The sequence below is a fragment of the Pongo abelii genome, chromosome 17 (assembly GCF_028885655.2).
Source record: "Pongo abelii isolate AG06213 chromosome 17, NHGRI_mPonAbe1-v2.0_pri, whole genome shotgun sequence".
NCBI lineage: Eukaryota > Metazoa > Chordata > Mammalia > Primates > Hominidae > Pongo > Pongo abelii.
Window position 1 is genome coordinate 29575577 of NC_072002.2, and position 27641 is coordinate 29603217.

General features: G+C 39.7%; 1 protein-coding gene across 31 annotated transcripts in view; it reads left to right on the plus strand.

The window, feature by feature from the left end:
• The window catches only part of EPB41L3 (erythrocyte membrane protein band 4.1 like 3), a 249369-nt gene that overhangs the window by 135653 nt on the left and 86075 nt on the right, over nt 1-27641 (plus strand). For 29 of the 31 annotated variants that reach the window (XM_054537507.2, XM_054537508.2, XM_054537513.2 and 26 more), the window contains exon 2: nt 17409-17602. In XM_054537507.2, coding sequence (XP_054393482.2) covers nt 17420-17602 — 183 coding nt within the window. In that variant the 5' untranslated portion in view covers nt 17409-17419. 31 annotated transcript variants of the gene reach the window in all.

A 27641-nucleotide genomic window follows, 5' to 3' on the forward strand; every position in this document is an offset into this window, starting at 1 on the left:
GAGGAGTGGTGGGGAGGATGCTGAGAAGGGAACAGAAGTAGATGATGAGGGTGTTGGAGTAGCGCTCTTTCAGGCCAGCGTATCCAGACAGTGGAGCTTACTCTAAGGGAAATGCAGAGTCATTGGAGGATTTTGAGCCAAGACGTGACATATTTTTATTTATATTGTAAAAGGATCAACCTGGCTGTTTTGTGAAAAACACAGTACAGAGAGTGCAGAGGTAGGGAGACCAGTTGGGAGGTACACCAGAGTAACTGGGCAAGCAGTTACTGGATGGTGAGGTGGTAGGCAAGGAGAAGGCGTGATGGCTAGTGGTGGAAGTAATGTGGCGGGGTAGGCTGGGGCAGAGGTGAGGTTGTGGCAGGGAGGGGTGGAGGTGAAGTTATGGCTGGTAGTGTTGGAAGTGAAGGTATGGAGAGAAGGGGTGGAGATGAAGGTATGGTGGGGAGGGTAAGAGGTGAAGGTGTGGAGGGTAGGGATGGAGGTGAAGGTGTGGAGGTTAGGGGTGGAGGTGAAGGTGTGGAGGGAAGGGCTGGAGGTGAAGGTGTGGAGGGTAGGGGTGGAGGTGAAGGTGTGGAGGGAAGGGGTGGAGGTGAAGGTGTGGAAGGAAGGGGTGGAGGGGAAGGGGAGGTGGAGGTGAAGGTGTGGATGGTAGGGGTGGAGGTGAAGATGTGGAGGGAAGGGGTGGAGGTGAAGGTGTGGAGGGTAGGGGTGGAGGTGAAAGTGTGGAAGGTAGGGGTGGAGGTGAAGGTGAGGGTAGGGGTGGAGGTGAAGGTGTGGAGGGAAGGGCTGGAGGTGAAGGTATGGTGGGGAGGGTAAGAGCTGAAGGTGTGGAGGGTAGGGGTGGAGGTGAAGGTGTGGAGGGTAGGGGTGGAGGTGAAGATATGCTGGGGAGGGTAAGAGCTGAAGGTGTGGAGAGTAGGGGTGGAGGTGAAGGTGTGGAGGGTAGGGGTGGAGGTGAAAGTGTGGAGGGTAGGGGTGGAGATGAAGGTGTGGAGGGTAGGAATGGAGGTGAGGATATGGTGGGGAAGGTAAGAGCTGAAGGTGTGGAGGGTAGGGACGGAGGTGAAGGTGTGGAGGGTAGGGGTGGAGGTGAAGGTGTGGAGGGTAGGGTAAGAGGTGAACGTGTGGAGGGCAGAGGAGGAAATGTAGGTGTGGGGAGGCGGGGGTTTAGGTGGAGGTCTGGTGAGGAGGGGCAGAGGCAGAAGTGTGGAGGTGATGAGATGATCACATTCTGGAGATATTCTGAAGGTAGAGCCACAGGATTTGCTGAAGGATCATGTGGTGCATGAGGAAAAGTTACTTCTTGATGTTTTTGTTGGTTTGTATTTTCTTTGGCTTCAGACTCTGGGAGGATGGATTGATTGACTGTTCTGGGAAGACTCAGGGATGCCCTGGTTTGGGGAGAAACTTCAAGTGTTCACTTTTGGACATCATAGGTTTGATGTAGACCTTTAGGCAACAGAAAAGAAAATCCCACACTTGTCCTTAAGACTCTTAGGTCTGGTGGCAGAATGACAGATGCATGGTCATAGGGATACATATGCCTGCAGTGGATGGAGGAGACCATTTCATGGGGCAGAGGGAACTTGGGCAAGACTGCTGAGTGAAGGTGGTGTTGGAGCGAGCTTTGAAGTATAGGGTTAAGGACTGCTTGGGGAAATGGGTGGACTGGGGGCTTCTAAACACAGAAGCAGCCCAGCTCATTCAAGGGCATTGGAGACTTAGAAGCTCACTCAGCACCTGGAGCACTGCAGGTCATTGGGTCATTCATGACTGTTGAAGCTCATGTGGTGAGGACGAAAATGAGGCTTGGGAATCAGGAATAGCTGAGGACAACCTGTGGTTGCCTTTACTGTTGTATGGAGGAGAAGTCAGTGATGGGGGACAACTGAAAATACTTCATTTCTTAGAAAGAAATAGCTTGTCGATTCCACAGCTGCCAGGACCCAGCTGGAGAGGAATGCCAGTAGAAAACAATAGAGCAGATGCTCATCTGTGGCCCTATTTGGTTACTCTTTTATACTCTTTTTCCAACCAGTGTTTCTCAAGCTGTAAAAATGCTGGGTTTCTAGTCCCTAGTTGTGCTAAAGTATATCATAGACTGAATTTGGTGAATGGCCCTTGAAATCTCTTTGGACTCACTGCTGGTCCCACTCCTGTGTGACTCTGAAAAGCTCAACAGGGCTGTCTGGGTGAAAAGAAAAGAATACAGTGAAGATATTATGAGAAGATGATTGGACAGATTTTCTTGACATTCAGGATTGAGTATATAAGAGATTTGATCTAAAATAAAATTTCTTAGGTTGTAGAAATTACCTGGGGAAAAAAATTTAAAAAAAAAAATGTGTTAGATGACCAAGATCCCAACTCAGGGTGAGTGTTCAGCAAGTTTTTGTGGAGTTGAACTGAAAGTCCTGGGTAAGGTCTGGATAGGTGTCCAGATTGGAGTTGTCACTAAGGCTGAAACTGAAGGTAGCTGGGAATTATCATTAGCAAAGTTCTATTGTTCCCCCTTTCCTGTGCAGGCATCTCTGTCTTTCTCTCCTATTCTCCTCAATGGCAAGCCTATTCCAATTAAAGGGAGGCACTTCTTTGGAAAGAAGAGGAAATAAGATGTTTTCAGCAATGATCATTACTAATATAGGTGGAGAATATCCTTACCACATATGATTACCTAATATTCTTCTCAGGAGAGATTGAGCATAACTGAGATGGAAAAATATCTCCATTGTGAAATATAGCTTGAAATGAGTACTGCATCTTATTAAAGTTAAGATCTTAAAATTCAAGAGTGTAGTCAGCATATACCTTCCAAATAAACCAGAAAAACAAAATAGCGTATCCATCTGTGAAACACAGAAAGCATTAAGATTGCTGTACCAACTTTGTCATAGTAATAAAAATATGCACGAATTGATAGCCTTGACTAGGGCCAATGGTCTTTTGTTTTCTACTTGTCATTTTTGTCTTCAAATGCAGCTATTCAGTAGCTTTGAGGTGGAGAGGGGCCAGGGGTTGGCAAACTTTAGTTTGTGGAAGAATCACCTGTGTGCTTATTAAAAGTGCAGATAATGCGATCTTATCACTCTCATTCCAGGCTGCATTTTAGAATCCTACAGTAGCTTTTAAAAATTACCTGTGCCTGGAGCCTTCCATCAGAGACACGGTTTGAATTGGTGGGCGTGGAACCCAGGCGTGTGTGCTCTGGAGGTTCTGTACACCTGCACTTAAGAACGTATTTTTTTCGGGCACTCCAGATGCTCCTGCTCCAAGTGGTCTGAGTGTCATCCTCTGCAGACCTTAAATCTTCACTAATTTGCTCCATTTGCTGAATAGTGGCATCCGGTTACATTAATGTAGGATGAATAGTTAGGTGTATTTCAGATGTATTAAATTATAATTAATATTTTCTATGAAAAACTAAGTTAAAACAGTAGAATGGCCACCTAGCCGAAAGAGTATTTTTAAAAAAAGTAATAAATATAACTTTGACTACTATTCATCTCTAAGAAGAAATACTTTCTTGGTTTGATTTCTCCTAATCATAAAGATAGTACTTTTGTAGAAAATCTAAAAAAGTGAGTCAGCCATCCAGAGATGATCACTCTTTGACATTTTGACTTATCACTTAAGTCTCTCTTTTCATGGTGGGTCTGGATGTGGAAAACCGTGGGCTTGATCTGCAGCCGTGCCAGGGTTAGTAGCTAGTGCTACCCTGTCCAGCTGTCTGGCGTCTGATGGTGGCTCACCTCTTCCCTCCAAAAGAACTGCCTCCCTCTCTCAGGGAATAGTCTGATCTGTCTTCCTCTGTATCCTCATTTTTTCCTACTTTAGGTCAGAAACTCAAGTGGGGGCCCAAGAAGCTCTCATCTAGCCCCAAACTTGGACACTTTCCAGGACAGACAGAGCTCCCTGGAAAAATGTGTTGGGACCAATGTTGTCCACTCTTCTCAGTCTCTGTTTCGCTTCGAGCAGCACCCCTCCTTTTCAGCTTCTCCTCTTCTGGACCTGGTTCTGTGCGTGTTTGAGGAACCCTCTGAACAGAAGAGTTTAAAATAAGGCATCAGTGTGGCTTCTTTACTTAACCACATATAAAGCTTCCACTTAGACAGATTTACTTTGTGTTCATTTTAAATAGATGAGCTAAAGGATTTAAAACTAATTTCATTGTGAAAACTACAGTAATTAAAAAATTATCAATATACGAAGTGAAGCAGGGTTTGCTGTGATTAAACCTTAGAAAAATACCTAGATACGAAGAACCTACAAAAATTTTTAAAAGATAAACTGCATTTCAGCCTTTCAGGTTTTTTTTTTTTTTTTTTTTTTTCCAAATTTATTTCTGAGTTAGTCTCCTTTGAACTGGAAATATGTGGATTCAAAAATTGAAAGAGCTATTTATTGGCTTAGTTGCCCATTGGAGACAAAGAATTTAAAATGGAACATCACACCTGTAGCTGTTCTGTCATTTTTGTCCATTGTGTGGGACATTCAGCTCCTGTAGTCAGAATATCAGAAGGCAGCCCGGACCACAGGGCGGTCCTTTTATCTGCTGAGCCACCTCAGAGGCGGGAGGCAGGAGGCAGGAGGGAAGATGGCGGCTGAGCCAGCTGTCTCTTAAGGCTTTCAGAACGGAGTATTTGAGGCATAAATGGGGAGCCCTTTCAGTGCTACAGGCCCACAGTGAACAGCCCTGGAGTAAGGAATCCTCTTATCAGCACCTTCAGAGAACTTGATGAGGCACTGCTTTCAGGCGACTCATTTGTGTGCCAGGGAGACCTTTGAAAGAACATTCTTTATAGTCTCCATCCATTGCTGATGAAGAGATAAAAGTGGATGCATTACAGTAAAAACAGAATAATTAAACACTTGGCCTCACATTTGTATTGAAGGATGAAAAGAAAGCCAACAGTCTGTCAGACTCTCCAAGAATGCCAGAAGAGTCCTCCATTTCCTCCCTCTGTAAGAATTGTGATAAATTCTATTGTGAACACTTAGTTAATTAATTGTGGGGCAACAAAGTCAATGATATAGAACTGTGGGGAAAACCAAATTCCATTAATTTGGCTCTGGGCTACAGAAATGGCCTAGAAAATGTTGAGATCGAAAGGAGTGAGTAACTGATCAAATTTAGCGTATTCTATATGAGGGAGAGTTGAAAGCTATTAATTGGTGTTCATTTCTGTTTAGTGCAGTATACCATAAAACAGCCAAGGGGCTTTGGGGTCAGATTGAATTAGATCCCATTTCCCAAGATATCATTTGTAGACTTGTGACTTAGGACACATTTAGGTTAAATGAAGCTGATACATTCAGTCATTCATTCATTTAAATATTTAACAACCCCCAGGCTGCTGATAATGGTTACTTGGTATGATTTTATAAGTATTAAATAGAAACAATAATAGAATACCTGGAATTTTTCTATGTATTTTATTTCTTTTCTGTAGCGATAGAATTGGCTTTTTATCATATTTCTTTATTGATTTGATCAAACATTATTCATGCTGTGTGAGTCTTTAGTAGTCACTGCCTGGGACTCCTTCAAAAAAAGGCAAGATACAAATATTTACAGGCAGCTTGCCTTCCTGGGTCCCTAAAAGGTCCTACTCCCCCTCCTTTGTTTTCTTGTTTTCACCACACGTCCTTACAGTGACTAGTTTTGGGGGCCTGCATGAAGCTTACCATTAGGAGCTAACCACAGAGATGAAAGCCTTGAGACGTGTGCAGTTACAGAAAATGTCCAGGGCAGCTCCTTGTTCTGCTGTTCATTTGAATTTACAGGGCTCCTAGAAATAAGTACTGTACTGTACTGTTACATTCATGAGATGCAGAAACACAGACTGTTCATTCATTCATTATTTGTTTAGGGTCTATTTGTATGTAAAATTATCCTGGACAGACAGGGAATTAGAAGCATAGATTATTTGTGCCCAGGTCATTTTGAGACAGCCATTTTTGTTGTTCTCTCTGTCCTTCACCCCGTGGTACTGGCACCTACAAAGCGAAACCTGAATCGTGGATTCTTGGCCAAATATCCCCAGATAGCAGAGGGTATATTGCCCCCTCACTAAGGCATAAAGTTGGATTTTTTTTGCCATAACCTTTTCCCTATTTTTAAAATTAGTGGTTCTGTGAAAGAGGGACCCATTTCAGAAGGAGTTGGAGAGCTCTTATTTGGTGGTGGATGACTGTACAAAGAGTCTGACTCTGTTTTAATTTATTCACTCTCTGTGGTTCACACCTCCTTTCTCACAGATGCAGAGTCAGATGTTGGGTAATAGAAAAATATGCTCCTGAATTAAGGTGCCAAAGATATCTTTTTGCTAATAAGTTCTCTGAATAGAATTGGCGAAGAATATAGAGAAAATATGCTACCTTTTTCTCTCTCCTCTTTTGATTTTAGCAAAGGAATGCTTGGAAATTTTAAACAGGGTTGGACGTTTATATCTTGAAAGGTACTGACTTCTTATCAATTTGAGGTTTCCCACTAATAACAGCTTCAAAATTGTAACTGCTTAAAATGTAGGCTCATTCTGTTTTAAAGCTTAAAGCTGCCATAGTGGAAAGTTATGAGTTGTTGAGCCTCGAAAAGTAGACTCAGTGCCATTCATGTTTTCTCTAGAAACAACAGTGAGCATTTATTTTTTGTTTCCCAGGAATAAATGTCAACCCGTGACAGAATGACAGGATCTTAAAGATTCACACTAGATTAACGTTTTTTAACAAAGGAAGACACTAGTGTCATAATGCCATATATATATACATAGTAAGTATGTAGTAGGGAAAATAGTCTTTAAAACAAAGTTTGTTTTTTTTTTTGTTTGTTTGTTTTTTTTTTGAGACAGAGTCTTGCTCTGTCGCCCAGGCTGGAGTGCAGTGGTGCGATCTGGGCTCACTGCAAGCTCTGCCTCCCGGGTTCACGCCATTGTCCTGCCTCAGCCTCTCAAGTAGCTGGGACTACAGGTGCCCGCCATCACGCCCGGCTAATTTTTTTGTATTTTTTTTAGTAGAGATATGGTTTCACTGTGTTAGCCAGGATGGTCTTGATTTTCTGACCTCGTGATCCACCTGCATTGGCCTCTCAAAGTGCTGGGATTACAGGTGTGAGCCACCGCACCTGGCCAAAACAAAGTATAATTTTACAAAAATTTGAATTGATTAATATTTGACTTACAGTAAGTAAAAGGATAAGATGGCATATTGGCAACATGCAATTGTAGATGATCCCATAAAGCAATACCTTTGATAAATTGCCCAGTTCTGAAAGAGGAATAGGAGGTGAAGAGTAGGTTTTACCGCATACCAATGTACATGACTTGTGTGGGAAAAACAGCTCTGTTATTGGAGGCAGAACTCAGATTTTATTCTTGATGCTGTGCTCCTTATCCTGTGACTTAGGCGAGTTGTTCACTAACCTGGCTGAACCCCTGTCCTGTTGGGGTGAGCTGAGCATGTAGAGAGCAGGAGGGAGGTGCTTAACATCCCCACCTGTGTCTTCTGAGTGACTAGCTTCCTTTATGTTCTCAGGCGTCATCCCTGTTTAACTAAAAAGTAATCACACCATCACACATGGCTTATAGAGAATTATTTCTGTCAAACTCATGAAGATCCTGTGCATTTTAGACACACAACTTTCGTTTTAGGGAACCATTAGGGATATGATCAGATTTGTTTAAAGTTTAGTTAAGAAGCAAATATGCAGTATTTCAATTATGCCTGGTACATTGAGGGCACAATGGCAGTTTCTTCTTCACAAAGGGTGATTTATGGTTAACAGAAAATGGAGAAAATAGTTGCTATATTTAGTTTATTCACTCACTGTTTCCAGGATTCAGTTTAACATAAGGGCTGAATACTTTTGCTCTTATGTATATCATTGATGCTCTGAAATGTCCACTTTGATTTGATTTTTTTGCTTAAAACCTCAAGGATGCTGTTGTGAGGGTGCCTTTGCTAAGGGAAATGGTGTCATCAATTCTGAAGTCCATTTCTTTTTTTTTTTTTTTGAGATGAAGTCTCGCTCTTGTCACCCAGGCAGGAGCTCAGTGGCACTATCTCGGCTCACTGCAACCTCCACCTCCTGGGTTCAAGTGATTCTCATTACTCAGCCTCCCAAGTAGCTGAGATTACAGGTGCCCGTGACCACGCCCAGGTGATATTTGTATTTTTAGTAGAGACGGGGTTTCACCATGTTGGCCAGGCTAGTCTTGAACTTCTTACCTCAGGTGATCCACCCGCCTTGGCCTCCCAAAGTGCTGGGATTACAGGCGTGAGCCACTGCACCTGGCTGTCTGAACTCCATTTTAATGATAGGGAACACTAATGAACTGTTATAAGCACAGCTATCAGGAAGCTCAATTGAAATATTTGTGTTAACTCCTGGAAAAATTTTTTTTAGCAGTTCTGTATCTTGGGAACAAGTATTTCTGCTGTGTTTAGAACAATATGTGAAAATGCTTGTGAAGTGAAAAAGTGTTAGTCTGTTGTGGGAAACACTGCCCTGTGCTTAGTGAGGTGGTTCTAAGTCCAACCCAGGGCAAGGCAGGATTCACGTGTAGACTAATAACACTAGCAGAATTCTTGTATAGACCACATAGAAACTTTAATAGCAAGTTTCTGATAATGACAGCATCAGTGATAGTCATGTTAAAATTTCATAGAGACTAAAATTCTCTGCCAGATTATGTCGAAACGCATGTGTAAGTGCAGATGTCATTTATCCATTAGTTGGGTTCTCAGATGAAGTCTAGAAGCACATTCTCTACTCAAGAGGCCAAACTTCTTCATGTTAATCTGTTTTAAATTTGCTTTTTTGGAAGACTGGAGCTGTCACTTAAACCACGGGAATATGTCCATTATAAATGAAAGCAGGCATTACTTTTCACCTAAACTGGATGATTTTTAGAAGCATTGCTGATGATATCGGGTTCACGAATGATTTCCGGTATTAAAGGTGATGGAGCATCCAGCCTAGAAGAATAATTGTTGAAACTTGACGCTTGTTTGTTGGTAGTCTCCCTGCCTTAGGGCCTATTGGAAACAATATTTTTGCCACTAGGAATCCCTGTGTTTTAAGAGACCTAACATTTGTGGTAGCTTTGTCCTACCAGCTTGGTACATTTCTCATCTCTCACCAAAGCTGCAGTGAGAGCTTCTGATGGGTGCTGGACAGGCACCACCTGCCTTCATTCCTCCACTTGCTACCTTGCTCTGGCATTTTCCCTCACCTGGACTGTTGCCATCCCCTAGTCACTGGGTCCCCTGCTCCTACTTGCACCTGCACTCAGAAGCCAGAATGACCTTTTAAAAGCATCCATAAGACCCTATCATTCCTCACCTCAGAATGCTCCACTGCATTTAAAATAAAATCCAGCTCTGCAGACCCATGGGATCTGACCCCTCCTCACATCTACCTTATCTTGTACCCCTCTTCCTCACACCCCCTGCATTCCAGCTACCCTGGCCTTCTTTTCATTCCTTGCCCAAGCCTGGGCAATCATCTTCCTCACAGGCTTTATCGCCACTGTGCATATCTGCATATGGCAGATTCTTCTTGATATTTCAACACTGCTTAAATTTTTCCTTCTTGGAGAAGCCTTCCCTAACCATCCAGTCTAGAGCAGTTATTTCCTTTAAGTGGATTATTTAACAACATCTATCTCTGACACTTTTTATTTCTTTTCCTCCTCCAATTAGAATGTAGGCTCCACTAGAGCAGAGACCTTGTTCATCTTTATCTAATGTATCCCTAGGCCTCAAAACAGCTGTTCAGGAAATGTTTGTTAAAGGGATATATTAATGAATGAAGCAGTGATGTAGCCAGTATTTCTAAGTTAATTGATAAGTTTCCAACATAAAGCAAAAAAGCCTTGTCAGTGTGTACAGCCATGTCACTGCTGAATGTACACTTTCCTTTAAAATAGCAAAACGAAATCTCAGATCATCAGGCCTCCTTTTCTGAACCTCTGAAGTTCAGGAATCCTAGTCGGGGAACTTCCTTGCTTTTGACAGAGTGTTCACAGTGCAGAGATCCTAGAACAGAATTTGAATTGGTTCTTCTGCCACTCCCTCAATAGACTTAATTTGCAAGTAGTTTTGCCCCCAGGGGAACCCTGCCTCTCCTATTAATACTGTCACTGAACTCTATTAAAGTTCTCTGCTAACATAGGTCCTCTTCCTCGAGTCGGAGCATCAGCTGCTTCCTTTGCTTATTAAAATGTATTTGGGTACATGTGGGTTCAACCAAAGATTCTTGGTGTTTCAGAAGCATGGGCAAATTTATGTGCTGGCATTTGGTACCAGTTGGATTTGGAAATATGAACATATAGTGGTAAGGTGGATGCTTCCATAGTCACCATATCTAAATATATATATTCTAAACTATATTTGTTGATTTTTCTGTTCACGCATAGAAGATCTAAACATTTTTGAACTTAAAAGCTAAAAGCTTACTGCAGATAAACCAGATTTTCCCAATCTATTAAAGTAAGTGTTTTTTTCAAATTTTTCAGGTTATCTGTGTAAAGTATTGCTTCAGTGAACTAATAAAACCTTTATAGACTCAAATAGTTAATGAAGCCTTCAGCCTGACCCACACAGTGGTGGGAGAGGTCGGTGCTTGCTAGAGGGCTGGCGGCTGCCTGCCCTCAGAGCTTTATGCCCTTGGGCCTTGTCAGTAGGATCAGGTAGTACCTGTCTTCACTTAGCAACATTTCTTTAGATTTCTTGCTGTGAATGTAACCATGTCTTTGGTTCTCAGGAATCCTAGAATTTTGGAATTTTAGAACAGAAAGGGAAGCCACATTCTGTTGAGGTCACAGAGCATATGGCAGAGTTGGGCCTGGAACCCACTTTTCCTGCCCCGTCACAGTACCTCCCTGTGCTCTTATTTATTCCGGATTTCCCTTCTGTCTTTCTGAAGTAGCCTGTGATGTTTGTGTCTAAAGTTTAAAACTAGTTGTCTTGAGACTGAAAGTTAGTGATTTTTTTTTTAATCAGACAAGTGTTCTTTCCTGTGAAAATCCTTTCTGTCCCCACAGACTTGGTTAAACCCCCCTCTCTGGGCTGTGTTCTCACACCCTGGGCATGGTGCTTGGCTTGCTTCTTGAGGTAACCTGTCTGAATGTGCATTCCTTGAAGCAGGGGATTGGGGCCTGTGGCCTGTGGCCTTACTATTGTTTCATTTAGTTTTTTAGTTCTTTTTTTTTTTTTTTAAGTTTCCAATACTGATTTGTAAATGTGCAATGCTGTTATGAAATCTTTGTCTCCATATTGATGAATCTTGGTAACCCTTTGCAGATTTACAGTGGCTATTGTGAAATTAATTTTTGAATTATTATGTCTTCATAAAAATCCTGACTTTTTGCTACTTACATAATCTTAAAAAGTCAGTCAGCTCCACAGGAGCTGGTGTATTGGCCTTCAAGATTTGAACTTAGCATGGCCAAAAAGCTTGTTTTTTACAAACCATCAGAATTGTCCCTGCATCTCAACACTTTATTGTCAACTTTTTGAAGATATTTAATAATGACCAGTCCTGAATTTTACCATTTTGTACTCTGAGGAGTAACTTGTCCCCGCTGCCCCTTCAGGGCCTGTGTGATCTCTGAGTTTGGCCTAGCTTTGAGCTGAAACAATGGAGAAGCCCAGTTATGCTTTCTGAGGTTCCCATGTCTGCCAGATGATCCCTGAGTAACAAGATGATGTGTCCTTAGCGAGGGTCAGGCGGCCTTGCAGGACCTGCCTGTGTCCGGCTTGCTCTCAGTCCCTTTTCCTCACCTCTCATCACTCTCATGCACCCCTTCCTTCCTGCTACATCAGACCATGTAACCTCATGCAAGTAAGTGCATGCGATCCTCCATGCTCTTCTGCTTTTGCTTGATTGGAATCCTCTGCCTAGAACTTTTTCCATTCTTTCTTTCACTGTTTGTTTTTTTTTTTTTGGGGGGGGGAGGGGGGATGGAGTTTCACTCTTGTCACCCAGGCTGGAGTGCAATGGCATCATCTCAGCTCACTGCAACCTCTGCTTCCCTGGTTCAAGCGATTCTCCTGCCTCAGCCTCTCGAGTAGGTGGGGTTACAGGTGCCCACCGCATACACAGCTAATTTTTGTACTTTTAGTAGAGATGGGGTTTCGCCATGTTGGCCAGGCTGGTCTCGAACTCCTGACCTCAGAGGATCCACCCGACTTGGCCTCCCAAAGTGTTGGGATTGCAGGCGTGAGCCACTGCACCCAGCCTCTTCTACTGTTTCTTTAAACACAACTCAGGAGGTGATATTGCCAAGAGTGAGGTGGATTGGAGTTAGGCATAGGGAGGGAAGTGCTGTCCCAATCCCAGCATGAGCCTCTGGACAGATGGAGGCCACCTGCTGCAATGGGGAGGACAGGAGTCAAGCAGATTGGGGGGTTGGCAGCAGGCAGGGGGTGGTGCAGAGATCAAAGGTTTGGATGGAAAAATGTTCGGTTTTAGGTGCTTCTGAGATATCCAGGTAAAGAAGTGAGAAGAAGAGTTGTATTTATGGATCTGAAGCTCAGTGAGAGGTCACAAAATTTGGAATTGTCATTGTATTTGAAATGAAGTGGATGAGCTCTCCAAGAAAGAGAATTTAAAGAGTGAGACGGATTCGTAAAGAATTGTGAAGTTTAGAAATAGCATATGAGAAATGGGATATGCAGAGACAAGTGGAAATGAGGAAGAGTAGCCAGAAAAGATAGAAGGAAACCAAGAGGGTGTCAAACCTGGAGAACTGAAAGATGAGGAGGGATGCCACCTAGGATTGATTGGCTTGTGGGGAGGTCATGGTCACCTTAGTGAAGTTACTAGAATTATGAGGAATATACTGAAGGGTGAGTGAGTGGGAGGATGTGGTGACAGCACGAGAAGAAAATTCCTTCCAGAAGCTTGGCACCGCAGAAAAGTAGAGAGGTAGGGCCCTGCTAGAAGGAGTAGGAGAGTGGAATGTGAGACCAACAGCAGGTTGTTTTGGTTTCTTTTTGGGATTTTCTTTTTGGATGGATGATACTAGGGCATTTTGTTTTCATGCAAATAGAAAAAATTCAGTAGAAGGGCCAAAGAATATTACTGTCTTCTAGCTTGCTAGCAACTGATGGTTTTTAGCAGACTGGTGGATAGTACTCTATAGTCACAAATACTTACGTTAAGTAAGACCACACTTCTCCTATAAATTTACACTTGAAATATAAAAGAAAAAAAGGTTGATGTTAAAAAGTTTGTCCATTTGAGTCCTATATCCTCGTTAGACAGGTAAATGGTATGAAGAGGTTTTCTTTTATGAAACACTTTGTTATTCTGTGGGAATCCTGTTTTACACATAAACGACAGAAATTTATATTAAGTATTTTCCTTCACTATATCTTTAGTTTGTGTCTTTTCATAAAATGCCACTGAATTATTATGTCAGCAAGAGAGGTAGGTAAATTTGAATACAGAAACAAATTTAGCAGTCATTTAGTTAGGAGATGGAGATTTTAGACTGCCACTTCTAAAAGTGGAAAAGATGAGGATTAACTGACTTTTTTTTCTTGCTTCTGTGGAATAAAAAATTAGAGCTGAAAAGGAACAAAGCCCAAAATGCATGGCAATGACCATCTTTTTATAGGTGAATTAGATTGGGGATTGTGAAGATGATTTCATTCACACCTGCACATGCATCCTTTGAAGCTCATTACCATTTCTTTTGGTGTTCGTTTAATAAATATATTCCTGAGAGAGGGATATTGAAATATGATTTACGTTTCTTTAAAAAAAATTAAGGACCCCTCTTGCCATCTGCCTAGCATACTTATGAATGTCCTTACCCCAACTTTTAGGATTTGGAGTTTCTAGGAATCCAAACCTTTAAAGCCTGAGCAAAACACAACTGTAAGGTAAATTTAGTATAAGGAAAGGACAGTTTCAGTCAAAACTAAGCATAAATACATTTTGTATCACTTTCTGTTTGGGATTTCAAGTGATGGTGTTTGCTTCCAGTAACCCAAATAATTGGCAGATAGTTTGGTGCAAAGTGAACCTATCAGAAGGGAAGGGAACCTTGGAAAACAATAGTCTTTAGTTAGTTGGAAAGGGAAAGCTGTGATTTTAAATGGCAGCACTATCCTAGAAAGCAAGGAATGAGTATAAGAAAAAGAAGAACCAAAGCAATGTAAATATCTTGAAAATCTAGTTTAAAAGAAATGTTTTGGCATTTGGGTTTAAGAGTGAAGGAGCACACTATAAACTTATTAAAATAACGAGTTAAAGTTAGACATATTGTATTGTATTTATTTTTCTGAGACAGTCTCTCTGTGTCACCAAGGCTGGAGTGCAGTGGTGTGATCTCGGCTCACTGCAACTTCTGCCTCCTATGTTCAAGCAATTCTTGTGCCTCAGCCTCCCTAGTAGCTAGGATTACAGGCAAGCACCACCACACCTGGTTAATTTTTGTATTTTTAGTAGAGACAGGGTTTCACCATGTTGTTCAGGCTGATCCTGAACTCCTTACTTCAAGTGATCCGCCTGCCTTGGCCTCCCAAAGTGCTGGGATTACAGGTGTGAGCCACTGCGCCCAGCCAGACATATTGTATTTAGATGTTGATATTAGTTTGCCATTAAAAATCGGGTTATTGCTTGCTTACATTGGTGTATGGGTGGGGAAGAGGAAACAAGTTTTGAAATAGAATTTGCTGATCTAGGCCATCCATACTGGTTTATTTGTAGGAATAATAAGAGCTTATGTCCTTTGAGAAATGTGGAATTAGATATTGATTCTAGTGAGATTCCAGCATGAAAAAAGACGTACATTTTAAAGTTTTATTACTTTATCTCTGAGTAGCCTTGACAGTTTTATTTTATTAAAATTGGCCAAAATGGCAACGATTTGCATTTATTATATTATGCCTATAGTGCTGGAAAATTAATATACCTAGGAAATATATGACAAGGGCATAGTAGATGATTTTGAGGTATGAGCTGCTGTGAATTGTGTGATATACAACAGGTAAGGTATTATATGGTATAGTCATAGATGGTAATGGTACATTATTTTATTCTTTAGATAGTCGGTAGGTGGTTGTTTGGCTCTGTCCATTTTACATTTTTATTTAGCTTGTGTACTGCTGGCTCTCTGCTTTGGAGATGGTCCTGGATTTAAGACAAAAGCAGATGCAAAATGGTTTCCCAACTAGGCTGATAACACTAAAATCACGGGGATATTCATTTGCTCAGGAAATAGAATGAGCAATTTCCTGAGCAAATGAGCACAAGCTAAAGTTGTTGATTTCTGCCTCACGTCACAGTCCCGAGTAGGTGGGTCATGGTCCATGAGGTCATCCAGAGACCCATGCTGGAAGGGGTGGCTCTGTCATTCCCCTGAATGTGACATGTCCAGCACTGGGTTTAAGACCTGCACATCCAGCCAGTGGGAAAGGGAAATCTAGGGCAAGTGGCTTTGTCTTTATGAAAATGACGTAAACATTGAGTGCATTTTTCTTCTGTTGTCTCCTTGGTCCAGTCTTAATCCACAGCCACAGCTCATTGTAGTCTCAGGCTGGGTGAAGGGGCACCTGCTGAATCTGAAATCTTAGTTACCAAAAGAAGATGAAGAAAATGGATTCCAGAGAGCAGATTTCCGGCACAGACTAGGAGCTCCTTGAGATGGGGGGTAGTGGTCACAACAGATGAATCTCTGTTTCTAAACCACAAGCAGTGCTTGGCTTATATTTGGTACTCAGTAAGTGTTTAGTGGGTTGAATTGACTATTAAAGCTAATCCTTTCCCTTCCAAAAGATGGAGTTTGATCAGAAGCTGTAAATTCTGCAGCGCTCCACAACCTTTCCTCCTCCTCCACTGTTTTCTCTATTTATTTATGCCACTTTGCAGGATAAGCATACAAAAGAGAATATAATATTTACCTTTAAGATTTGCTTGAAAATCTAAAATGTATTATAACAGGAAAAAAGAAAGTCTGTTCATTTTATTTGCATCACTACCTTTCTCTGTATTTGGACTCGATATTTACATATGCTTTGAGCAACTAAGCACATGCCAAATTGATATGTCTCCTTTATTCAACAGAAAGAATATCTGGTGATTGTGAAAGTAACTCTAAATAGAAAACACAGATATAGCATTTAGTTTATAACCTAGATTGGTATTTGTGATGCTCCCTTCTTCAAATTATTAAACATATTTTTGTATATATTGTGAAGAGAGGAACTAGGAGTTACTAGTTTTATTTTTGCACATTCTATATTATACCAATTATATAATTTGCTTAAAGCACTACACTAGTCCTTTGCTCATATTTTTACTATAAAATTAGAATTAGGAAGGGAAATTATATGACAATAATGAGATATTTGTACTTGAGATACTTACTCCATATACCTAAGGTAAGTAACTGCTTAAAATGACGTGGGATCTACTTGGCATAATAGCAGCTCTCTTGCTGCTTAGAGCAAAAATCTGCTTTAAAAACATAGGGGCATATCTTATTAGTAGGAGAAAAATGTAATAGCAAGAAATAAGTTATTTAGGTATTATCACGTTCAGTGTCCTCATTTGGCACATGTGGAAACTGAGGCATGAAATCCTGAAACATCTTGACTTGCAATCTTTGGGAAGATGTTCATATTTTAGAAGGTCTTTTTAAAGGATGTATCAGCAGATTATTATATATTAAGATCTGTTGTTTGAGTTCGCTATGAGATATGAGATAAATTTACCTTTCAACACTCAAGGGAAATAGGGGGAAGCCAGGAAGATGAGAATTAACTTGGGAGAGAAGGAGAGGTGATCCTGCCTGTGCCCCTGCAGCTATGGCCAATGGGACAGATCCCGAGTCCCTGAAGAAGCTGCTGTTGTAGCTCAGTTGCTAACTCAAAGAGGGATAACTGGATTAAGAGAAATCACATGGGAAAGGCATTTGTTCCTTGAAGTATCTGTAGATTCCGGTGTTGGGAGGGCCCCTGTGTAGAGATAGGAAGGGGGAGGGAAATGAGAATGTCTGCTTCCATTATTAAATCATCCTTCCAAGGGATTGAAATATATATGCAGGTGATACAGCAAATTTTTTTAATTGAATGTAAGATATTTAATTATTATGACATTTCTTTAATGGCATTTAACAATCTATTGTGGCAAAAATCTAATAGGAATAAAGCCTGTGATCATTACAGATCTTTTCCTCCTAGATAAATTTTAGTTTTGAGTCCCTGGTGGGCACCCATCTCAGTGGTGAAATTGACAAGTCATCTGTCCGGTGTGTGGAATAGGATGGGGTTTGGTAGCATCTCCCTCTCTCCTTGTGGTTATCTTGAGCCGTTCACGGTGAGCATCCTAGTTTTCTTGCAGAGGGAAGGTAGTTGCACGGAGTGACCTGATCTTCCCTTTTTTCTACTTGCAGAACAATCAACCATGACGACCGAATCTGGATCAGACTCGGAATCCAAGCCAGACCAGGAGGCCGAGCCCCAGGAGGAGGCGGGAGCGCAGGGGCGCGTGGGGGCGCCCGTGCTGGAGCCGCCCAACGAGGAGCAGCAGCAGGCCCTGGAGCAGTTCGCCGCCGCTGCAGCGCACAGCACCCCGGTGCGGAGGGAGGTGAGCCCAGGCCAGAAAACTAATGACGCGGTGTTTGCTGAGCTGCTCCAGGATCGGCTTTAACCTCAGTCTCTTAGCCCTAGAGGCAGCTATGAGGGGTCATCTGCTGTTCCCCTTCTAGCCCCAGGCAGATGAAAATGTATGCTATTTTAAGGCTTTCAGTGAATGACATTCCACAACCTTGCCTGGTAACTCCTCCTTTTAATTAAAACACTGAAACTCACTGAAGTCCAGACTGGAGATTATTGGTCCTATCTGGGTTTAGAGGAAAGATAGACACCAAACTGACAGCTTTAATTATGCTTGTGGTTGCTTTTTCTTTCAAGCCTAAGGGCCAGAGTGAGTTTGCATTTCCCCAAGCGTCACCCTGGCCCTAATATTGCAGGTCTACTTTTATTATTATTATTATCATCATCATTATTATTATACTTTAAGCTCTGGGATACATGTGCAGAACGTGCAGGTTTGTTACATAGGTATACACGTGCCATGGTGGTTTGCTGCACCCATCAATCCGTCATCTACATTAGGTATTTCTCCTAATGCTATCCCTCCCCTAGCCCCCCAGTCCCCGACAGGCCCCAGTGTGTGATGTTCCCCTCCCTGTGTCCATATGTTCTCATTGTTCGACTCCCACTTAAGAGTGAGAACATGCGGTGTTTGGTTTTCTGTTCCTGTGTTAGTTTGCTAAGAATGATGGTTTCCATCCGTGTCCTGAAAAGGACATGAACTCATCCTTTTTTATAGCTGCATAGTATTCCATGGTTTTTTAGTGGATCTTTAGGTAGGTCTTTCCCTCCCTATACACATCTATATTTTCAGTTCTTTTCCCTGTACATGTTTGAGTAGTCAGGAATAATGCATTTCTTTTAAAAGTTTTAAAGAATGGTTTACATGCGGGCCTTGAATAAGTCCATATTTAAATGTCTTTTGTCTTAAAACTTCAAACTTGGAATCAAAATGTTTTAGAGTGCCGATTTGTATGTGGTAAAGCAATCTGGAGTCCCCACAAGTGATTGGCCTCTTATATGTCAGAAGTGTTTCAAACTAGAAATTCTAAGATGTTGAGATAAGAGATATAATCAGCATATTAGTGAGAATCTTTGGAAGTCACAGCATTAAACTATATATTTGCAACCTGATTATTTTATTTCTTTACCTAGAGTATTTGCAGGTTTGCCTTTTTTTTTGTTTCAATTTTATACTTATTAAAAATTTGAGGCTGGGCTTAGTGGCTCACGCCTGTAATCCCAGGACTTTTGGGAGGCCTAGAAGGGTGGATCACCTGAGGTCAGGAGTTTGAGACAGCCTGGCCCAATACAAAAATTAGCTGAGTGTGGTGGTGCACATCTGTAATCCCAGCTATTAGGGAGGCTGAGGCATGAGAATCACTTGAACCCGGGAGGTGGAGGTTTCAGTGAGCTGAGATTACACCACTGCACTCTAGACTGGGCGACAGAGCAAGTCTAAAAAAAAATTTGAGGTAAAATATACAAATAAAACTTACCATCTTTTTTAAGTGTACAGTTCAGTGGTAATAAGTACGTTTATATTTTTATATAAAAATATATATTTTATATTTTATATATATGTATATTTTTTAAAAATTCCCTTCATCACTCCTCCTCCCTACCGTTCTCTCTATCCTTCCCAGCCTCAGGGGATCACCATTCTACTCCCCATCTTCATGAGATCCCATTTTAGCCCCCACATATGAGTGAGAAGATGCAGTATTTGTCTTTTGGTGCTTGGCTTATTTCACTTAACGTAGCAGCCTGTAGTTCCATCCGTGTTGGTGCAGATGACAAGATTTCATTCCTTTTTATGGCTGACTAATATTCCATTGTGTGTATATACCACTTTCTAAAAATTCATTCTTTTGTTAATGGGCACTTAGGTTGATTTCATATTTTGGCTGCTGCAAATAGTGCTGCAGTAAACACTGGAGTGCAGATGGCTTTTCTACATATTGATTTCCTTTCTTTTGGACATATATCCAGTAATGGAATTGCTGGATCATATGACAGTTCTATTTTTAGTTTTTGAGGAACCTCCAAACTGTTTTTCACAGTGGCTGTACTAATTTACATTTCCACTAGCAGTTTATGAGGATTCTCCTTTCCCCACATCCTTGCCAGCATCTATTACTGCCTGTCTTTTTGATATATGCCATTTTAACTGGTGTGAGATGATATCGTAATTGTGGTCTTGATTTGCATTTCTCTGATAATTAGTGATATTGAGCATTTTTTCATATACCTGTTGGCCATTTGTATGTCTTCTTTTGAGAAATATCTGTTCAGATCTTTTGTCAATTTTTAAATCTCATTTCTCTTGCTATTGAGTTGTTCGAGTTCCTTAGATATTGTGGTTAATAATCCCTTGTCAGGTAGATAGACACTTTGCAAATTTTTTCTACTATCCTGTAGGCTCTTTGTTAATTTTTTCCTTTTTGGTACAGTAGTTTTTTGGCTGGATGTAATCCCATTTGTCTATTTTTGTTTTGATTGCCTATGCTTTTGAAGTCTTATACACAAAAAAAACTTTGCTCAGACCAACCTCCTGGAGCATTTCCCCAGTGTTTTCTTCTAGTGGTTTCATAGTTACAGGTCTTACATTTTTAATTCTTTAATCCATTTTGATTTGATTTCTGTGGATGGTGAGAAATAGAGGTCTAATTTCATTGGTCTCATATAGTTATCCAGTTTTCCCTACACCCTTTACTGAAAAGACTGTTCCCTATTGAATGTTCTTGGCACCTTTGTCAAAGATGAGTTGGCTGTATGTGAGGATTTATATCTGGATTCTCTATTCTGTTCCATTGGTTTATGTATCTGTTTTTATGCCGGTACCATGCTGTTTTGATTATTATAGCTTTGTAGTAAATTTTGAAGTCAGGTAGTATGATACCTCCAGCTTTGTTCTTTTTAGTCAGGATGACTTTGGCTGTTCGGAGTCTTTTGTAGTTCCATGTAAATTTGAGGACATTTTTTCTAATTCTGTGAAGAGTGTCATAGGTATTTTGTTAGGAATTCCATTGAATTTGTAAATTACTTTGGGTAGTATTGCCATTTTAACAGTATCAGTTATCACAGTTTTTTGGTGGAGTCTTTAGGGTTTTCTAGGTATAAGATTATGTGTTCTGTGAACAAGGCTAAGTTGACTTCTTCCTTTTCGGTTTGAATGCCCTTTATTTCTTTCTTTAGCCCAATTGCGCCAGCCAGGACTTCCAGTATTATGTTGTATAATACTGAAAGTGGGCATCCTTTACTTGTTCTAGTCCTTAGAGGAAAGGGCTTCAGTTTTTCGCAATTCAATACAATGCTAATTTGGGTTTTTCATATATGGCATGTATTATTTTGGGGTATGTTCTTCTATACTGGTTATGATGAGGATTTTTAATCATAAAGACATGTTGAATTTTATCAAATGCTTTTTTGACATCTATTGAAATAATCATATGGTTTTTGTTCTTGATTCTGTTAATGTGATGTATCATGTTTATTGATTTGGGTATGTTAAACCATCTGCATCCCTAGGATGAATCACATTTAATCATGGTGAATGATCTTTTCAGTCCCCTTTTTAATGTATTGTTGAATTCGGTTTGCTAGTATTTCACTGAGGATTTTTGCATCAATGTTCATCAGTGATATTGGCCTGTAGTTTTTGTTTTTGTTGTATCTTTGTCTGCTTTTGGTATCAGAGTAATATTGGCCTTGTAGCATGAGTTTGGAGGTATTCCTTCCTCTTCAATTTTTTTTTGAAGAGTTTGAGTAGGATCAGTATTAGTTTTCTTTACATGTTTGATAGAATTCAAATGAAGACTTCAGGTCCTGGGCTTTTTTTGATAGAAGACTTTTTATTATAGCTTTGATCTCATTACTCATGACTATTTTGTTGAGGTTTTCTGTTTCTTCGTAGTTCATTCTTGGTGAGTTGTATGTGTCTAGAAATTTATCCGTTTCTTCTGGGTTTTCCAGTCTGTTGCCATATAGTTGTTCATAATAGTTGCTAATGAGTCTTCATATTTCTTAGGTCCCAGTTGCTATGTCTCCTTTTTCATGTCTGATTTTATTTATTTGGATTTTCTCTCTTTTTCTTAGTCTAGCTAAAGGTTTGTCTATTTTGTTTATCTGTTCAAAAAACCAACTCATTGTTTTGTTGATCTTCTGTATTTTTTTTTTTTTTGGTCTCAATTTCATTTATTTCTGCTCTGATCATCATCATTTCTTTTTTTCCTAATTTGGGGTTTGGTTCATTCCTGCTTTTCTAGTTCCTTGAGGTGCATCATTGAGTTATTTATTTGAAGGCTTTTTACTTTTTTGATATAGACATTTATTGCTCTTCACTTCCCTGTTAGTACTGCTTTTGTTATATCCCACAAATTTTTTATCTTGTATTTACATTTTCACTTGTGTTTCAATAATTTTTTTTTTAACTTCCTAGGTTCTTCACTGACTCGTTAGTCATTCAGGGCATGTTGTTTAATTTCCATGTGTTTGTGTATTTTCTGAGGTTCCTCTTACTGATTTCTAGTTTTATTCCATTGTAGGCAGGAAAGATACTTGATATGATTTTTTTTTTGTTTTTTTTTTTTTGTTTTTTTTTTTTAGTTTGTTTGGACTTGTTTTATAGCCTAAGACATGGTCTGTTCTGGACAATGTTCCATGTGCTGATGAAAAGAATGTATTCTGCAGCAGTTGGGTGAGATGTTGTGTAAATGTTGGTTAGGCTTGTTAGATCTAGTGTGTAGTTTAACTCCACTGTTTCTTTGCTGATTTTCTGTCTGGATGTTCTGTCCATTACTGAGAGTGGAGTGTTGAAGTCCCCTACCATTATTGTACTGCAGTCTGTTTCTCCCTTTAGATTTACGAATGCTTTATATACTTGGGAACTCTGATGTTAGGTGCATAGATATTTATAATTGTTGTATCTTCTTGCTGAATTGTCCCCTTTATCATTATGTAGTGACCTGCTTTTTCTCATTTTAGTCTTAGATTTGTTAGTCTCTCTTATATAAGTATAGCTACATCTGCTCTTTTTTTGGCTTCTAGTCGTATAGAATGTTTTTTTTTCCACCTTTTTACTTTCAGTCTGTGTGGGTGAACTGAATTTCTTGAAGCTAACATATAGTTGGTTCTTGTTTTTATATCCATTTACCTACTTTAGGCCTTTTAATTGGAGAATTGAGACCATTTACATTCAGTGTTATTGATAAGGACTTACTACTGCTGTTTTGCTGCCTGTTTCTGGTTGAAACTCCTCTTGTTCTTTTTTACATGGTTTTCCTTTGTGGCTAAGTGATTTTCTCTGGTAGTGTGTTTTAACATGTTGCTTTTTATCTTTAGTGGATCTATTATAGGTTTTTGTGTTGTGGTTACTATGAGGCTTACCAGAAACATCTTATAGATATAGCAAGTTATTTTAAACAAATGACAACTTATCTTAGATCACAAATTTAAAAACAGAAACAAAGGCTAAAAAAATCTACACATACACACATGCATGCACACACACACACACACCAATTCTATACTTTAACTCCATCCCCATTACATTTTGACTTAGTTGTCTCAATTTGCATATTTTAATATTACCTGTCCCTTCACTGGTTGCTGTAGGTATTATTGTTTTTGATAGGTTGTCTTTTGGGCTTCATACTAGAGTTATGATTGTGGTGGTAGTAGTAGTAGTACATTGTACACTGCAAGTACAGTAAGTACAGTAATAGAGTATTCTGGGTTTATCCATGTACTTGATTTTACCACTGAGTTTGATACATTGAAAGGTTTATTTTTATTTTTTGCACATTAGTGGTTTTTTATTTCAGATTGAAGAACTCTCTTTAGCATTTCTTTTAAGATGGATCTGGTGGTGGTGAATTCTCTCTGCTTTTGTTCTTTCGGGAAAGATTTGATCTCTCCTTTGTATTTGAATGATAATTTTGTTGGATGCAATATTCTTAGATGACAGTTTTTTTTCTTTGAGCACTTTAAAAATGTCATTCCACTCTTTCCTGGCCTGTGTGGGTTTTCTGTTGAGAATTCTGTTACCAGGCAATTTGGAGCTCCTTTACATGTTATTTGTTTCTTTTTCTCTTGCTGCTTTTAGGGTTCTGTCTTTGTTCTTGAGCTTTGAGAGTTTATTGCTTTGTGGTATTCTTATTTAGGTTGAATCTGTGTGATGTTCTCAGACTTCCCTGTACTTGAATATTTATATCTTTCGTGAGTTTTGGAAAGTTTCCTGTGATTATTTCTTTGAATATGCTTTCTACCCTTTGCTCTTGCTGTGCCACCTCCTGAATACCAATAATTCTTAGGTTTGGTCTTTTGAGGTAATTTTCTGTACCTTGTATACACTCTGTTCCTTTTTCTTTTTTCTCTGTGTCTTTTCAAATAGCTGGTCTTTGAACTCACTCAATCTTTCCTCTGCTTTGTTCATTCTGCTAAGAGCCTCTGATGAGTTCTTCAGTTTATCAAATGTATTTCTCAGTTCTGAGATTTCTGTTTGATTTCTTAAAAGTATTTCAATCTCTTCATCAAATTTATCTGATAAATTTCTGAATTGCTTTTCATTTTTATCTTGAGCTCATGAGTTTCCTTAAAATTGGTATTTTGAATTCTTAGCTCACAAATCGCCATCTTGTAGGGTTGGATTTTCCCTTGTCCTTTTGGGGAGGTCCTGTTTGCTGTTGTTTCTTGTGGGTGGGTGTCTGTGTCTTTGTATAGAAGGATTAGTTTTTAATTGCAGTTTTCTCTGTCTGGCTTGTTTTATTTTTTATTGGATATGTTTGCTTAGAAATTTTTTACCGCTAGGCCTCTGCCACCTCTTTGGCCCTAGGTGGCCTTTAAGCCCAGATCACCTTGGCTCTCGTAAGCGATGGGAGTGCTGCTTGTCCTGAATGAGAGAGCTCCCAAAGGGATTATCCTGGCAATATGGGATGGCTGACTAGGAGTTTGTGCCCAAGGGATCTGTGGAATGTGCCTTCTCCAGCGTGGTGCTGCTGAACAGCCACTCTGATTCGATGTCTCCTTTGGCCAAGTTACAGAGCAGAGTGTCCAGGACTGGGGCTGGTGGTCCCATCTCCCGGCTTTTTCTCCGCCTGTCCTCGGGGATATTTCTCCCTTCAGGCAGTCACATCACTTCCTTCCCATGGGTTAAAGCAAGGACAGGTCTCCTGCAGGGAATCCCAGGAAGGTGGGAAAGCTGGTTGGCCACCTCAGTCTCACTTTTCCAGTATCATTTTTCTACGAGTTGGGGGAAGATTTTCTGCACTTTTATTGCCGGGCAGAATCAAGGGGAGGGGCATCATGACTATGGAAGTCCAATTCTTAACACTATCTGCATGGAGTTTTTCTACTTCTCTGTGGCCTCAGGATCTGTCTCGTCCTCATATTTGAGTTCCAGGTTGTTGCTGGTGAAAATCTTGTGCTGTATATTTGTTTTAGGTTTTCTGTGGAGGGATGGGAGGAGGGAAACCAGCTTGCTTCTGTGCCATCATTTTAAAATGAATGTCGCAAGTTCTGCTTTAAACAATATTAATAAATAACAATTATTTTCACTCTATAAATAGCTGCTCTGTCTCATCTCAGATGCTTTGTGATGGAGAGCGGGGAGATCCCATCCCAGCTTAGTAGACAAACCTAAGGAACTGTTGTAGCCATCATGGTTTTCTTTTACCTTTTCTTTTTGTGGAGGAATGATGATGATAGTGTTTGGCTTTCTTTTTGTTTATTTTGTTTTTTTTTAATCTTGAAACATTTAAAATTACTAAAGTAAATGTTTGCTTTTTGTTCATTCTTTCCTTTTTACTCTGAAATGAAATAACATGAAAATGGGAGATAATTATAGAAAAGTATGAATATCTATACCTAGACATGATTAAATATACTTTCTTTATCTTCTGCAGTCAGATACAAAACAAGAGAAATGACACTAAGAGGGAGAGATGACTGGCTGCAAAAGGCAGAGACCTTGGAGTCCTGTCTCTTCTAGTCATTGTTTTACCACCTTCAGAGAACTCACGCAAGTCCCCAAGCCTCACTTCATCTACCAAATGAAGAGTTCAGAATAGATAATTTCTGAGATTCTTCCACAAAATTATTTGATTCAGGCTAGGAAGCTAACTGTTGGAGGTAAAATGAAGCTGATTTTGGTACATAGTAATGATTAGAACATGGGTTTGGCTGGATTTGAATTCCATTCAAATCCATTGAATTTATGCCTCAAGAAAGTTTCGTAGGCTCCCCATGTCTCTCTCTCCTTATATGCAAATGAGGGTAATAATACCCACACCATAGAGCTGTGAGGATTAAAAGAGATTGAGGATTACCTAAATTCCTATATTTAAAATTAGAACGCATCATATGACTATGATTGACATTTCATTTGAGGTACTTAGTCTGCTATTTTTGAGTTCTTAAGTTTTTTTAAAAAATGTATATAAGGGCCTCAGTGATTGGTTCATGTTTCCAGTGCTCCCAGAAACAATGCCTATCCTTTGAATGTTGATGCCTTAAGATGCCTCTGGAATTGACATTTAAAGTAACCCAGAAGCTTATTCTCATACAGATATTTTTATTTTAGTAAAGGAAAAGTGAAATTGTATCTTCCCTGTTATATAGAAAATGTTGATTTCAGGTAAAATTTAAATAAAAATGTATTAATAGCTTCTAATGACCTTTGCCTATGAAAAGACAAAAATAAAACTTAAATGTACATAATTTGTGTAAGTTATAAAGCACTTAATGTTATTGTTGTTGATATACAATACCAAAGTAACCAAACTTCTCTGTCAATTACCTCAAGGCCAAAATTAATGACAATTTTATGATTTTCTTGCACTTACTGTTTTAATGCTTTGCTATAGAAAGACAGTGATTAAAAAAGTAGGACTGAGTTGCCAGAGCAGGTTTTCTTTAGTTTATTTACTTTTTTTTTTTTTCTTTTTTAGCTAAAACTTGCCTTCTCAACTGTTTTGACCTAGAATTGGTTATTCAGTTTTTTGTTGCTTTCTTTTCATAAGCTCAGGAGATTGGTCCCTTTCAATTCTTAAGAAGTTCTCAAGACTTTGCCTTAAAGTCCTGGGCAAGATAGAATTGGAGGAGAGTACTGTATTAGCAATCTTTTGGATGGAAAACAAGATAGAAAATGAAGATAAAGCAGAAATCTGTACCTAAAACCCAAAATAAATATACCCAAATACCTTTGTAATTATATTAGTGTTATAAAAATGTAGAGGCTAATAGAAAAATTAAGATGATAAACCATCAATATTGTTTTTACTTTTCAAGCCCATGAAAAGTAAGGGCTGATAGTATGTTCACAGGAGAGGAAATTCCATGCTTATTTCAAAGCCCTAAACAGAATTCTGGTGCATATCTTCCTTTGGACTGTCAGCACATATTTGCAGACTAGTGGCAGTGGTGGTGCAGCCCAAGGATTGAATTTGCAGTACTACCATTGGTGGCCATTTAATAGGTAGAAGATGGATGTACAGAGAGAATAGTTGGAGATCTGTACGCACATTTCCAAAGAGATTGGTATACGGGAGAATGTTAACTGTTACTTAAGATGTCCTCTGCAGTTTTATATCTAGCCTGGACTAGTCTGTTATGGTTTGGAAGCAGATTAAAGCTATTGGACGGATTTGATATGTTCTTACATTGGTTCATTACAGTGAAGGGAAGCAGACATAGGGGATTACTTTGTGATGAATTTCAGTTCTGCTGACTTCATTGAATTGATTGAGAGCTAAATTAAACATTTTAACAGTTGTAAAAGTACTGAAAAGATTACTACTTGAAGCTCTCCAGGCCTTAGAGTTTATCAGATATCTTGTATACGTAGGGATGAGGCAGCTGTATAACAAGTTGTAGAGTATAGAAGGATCTGGTGAATTAAGAAAATAGAACACATAAGATGAAATCTAAACAGTATATTTTAGAGGCCTATACTATCCAATCCTTTTTAAAAAGTCAGGAGTCAATTATTCATTGTTTGCTTATTGAAATCTTGATAGCATTTGCTAACTCAG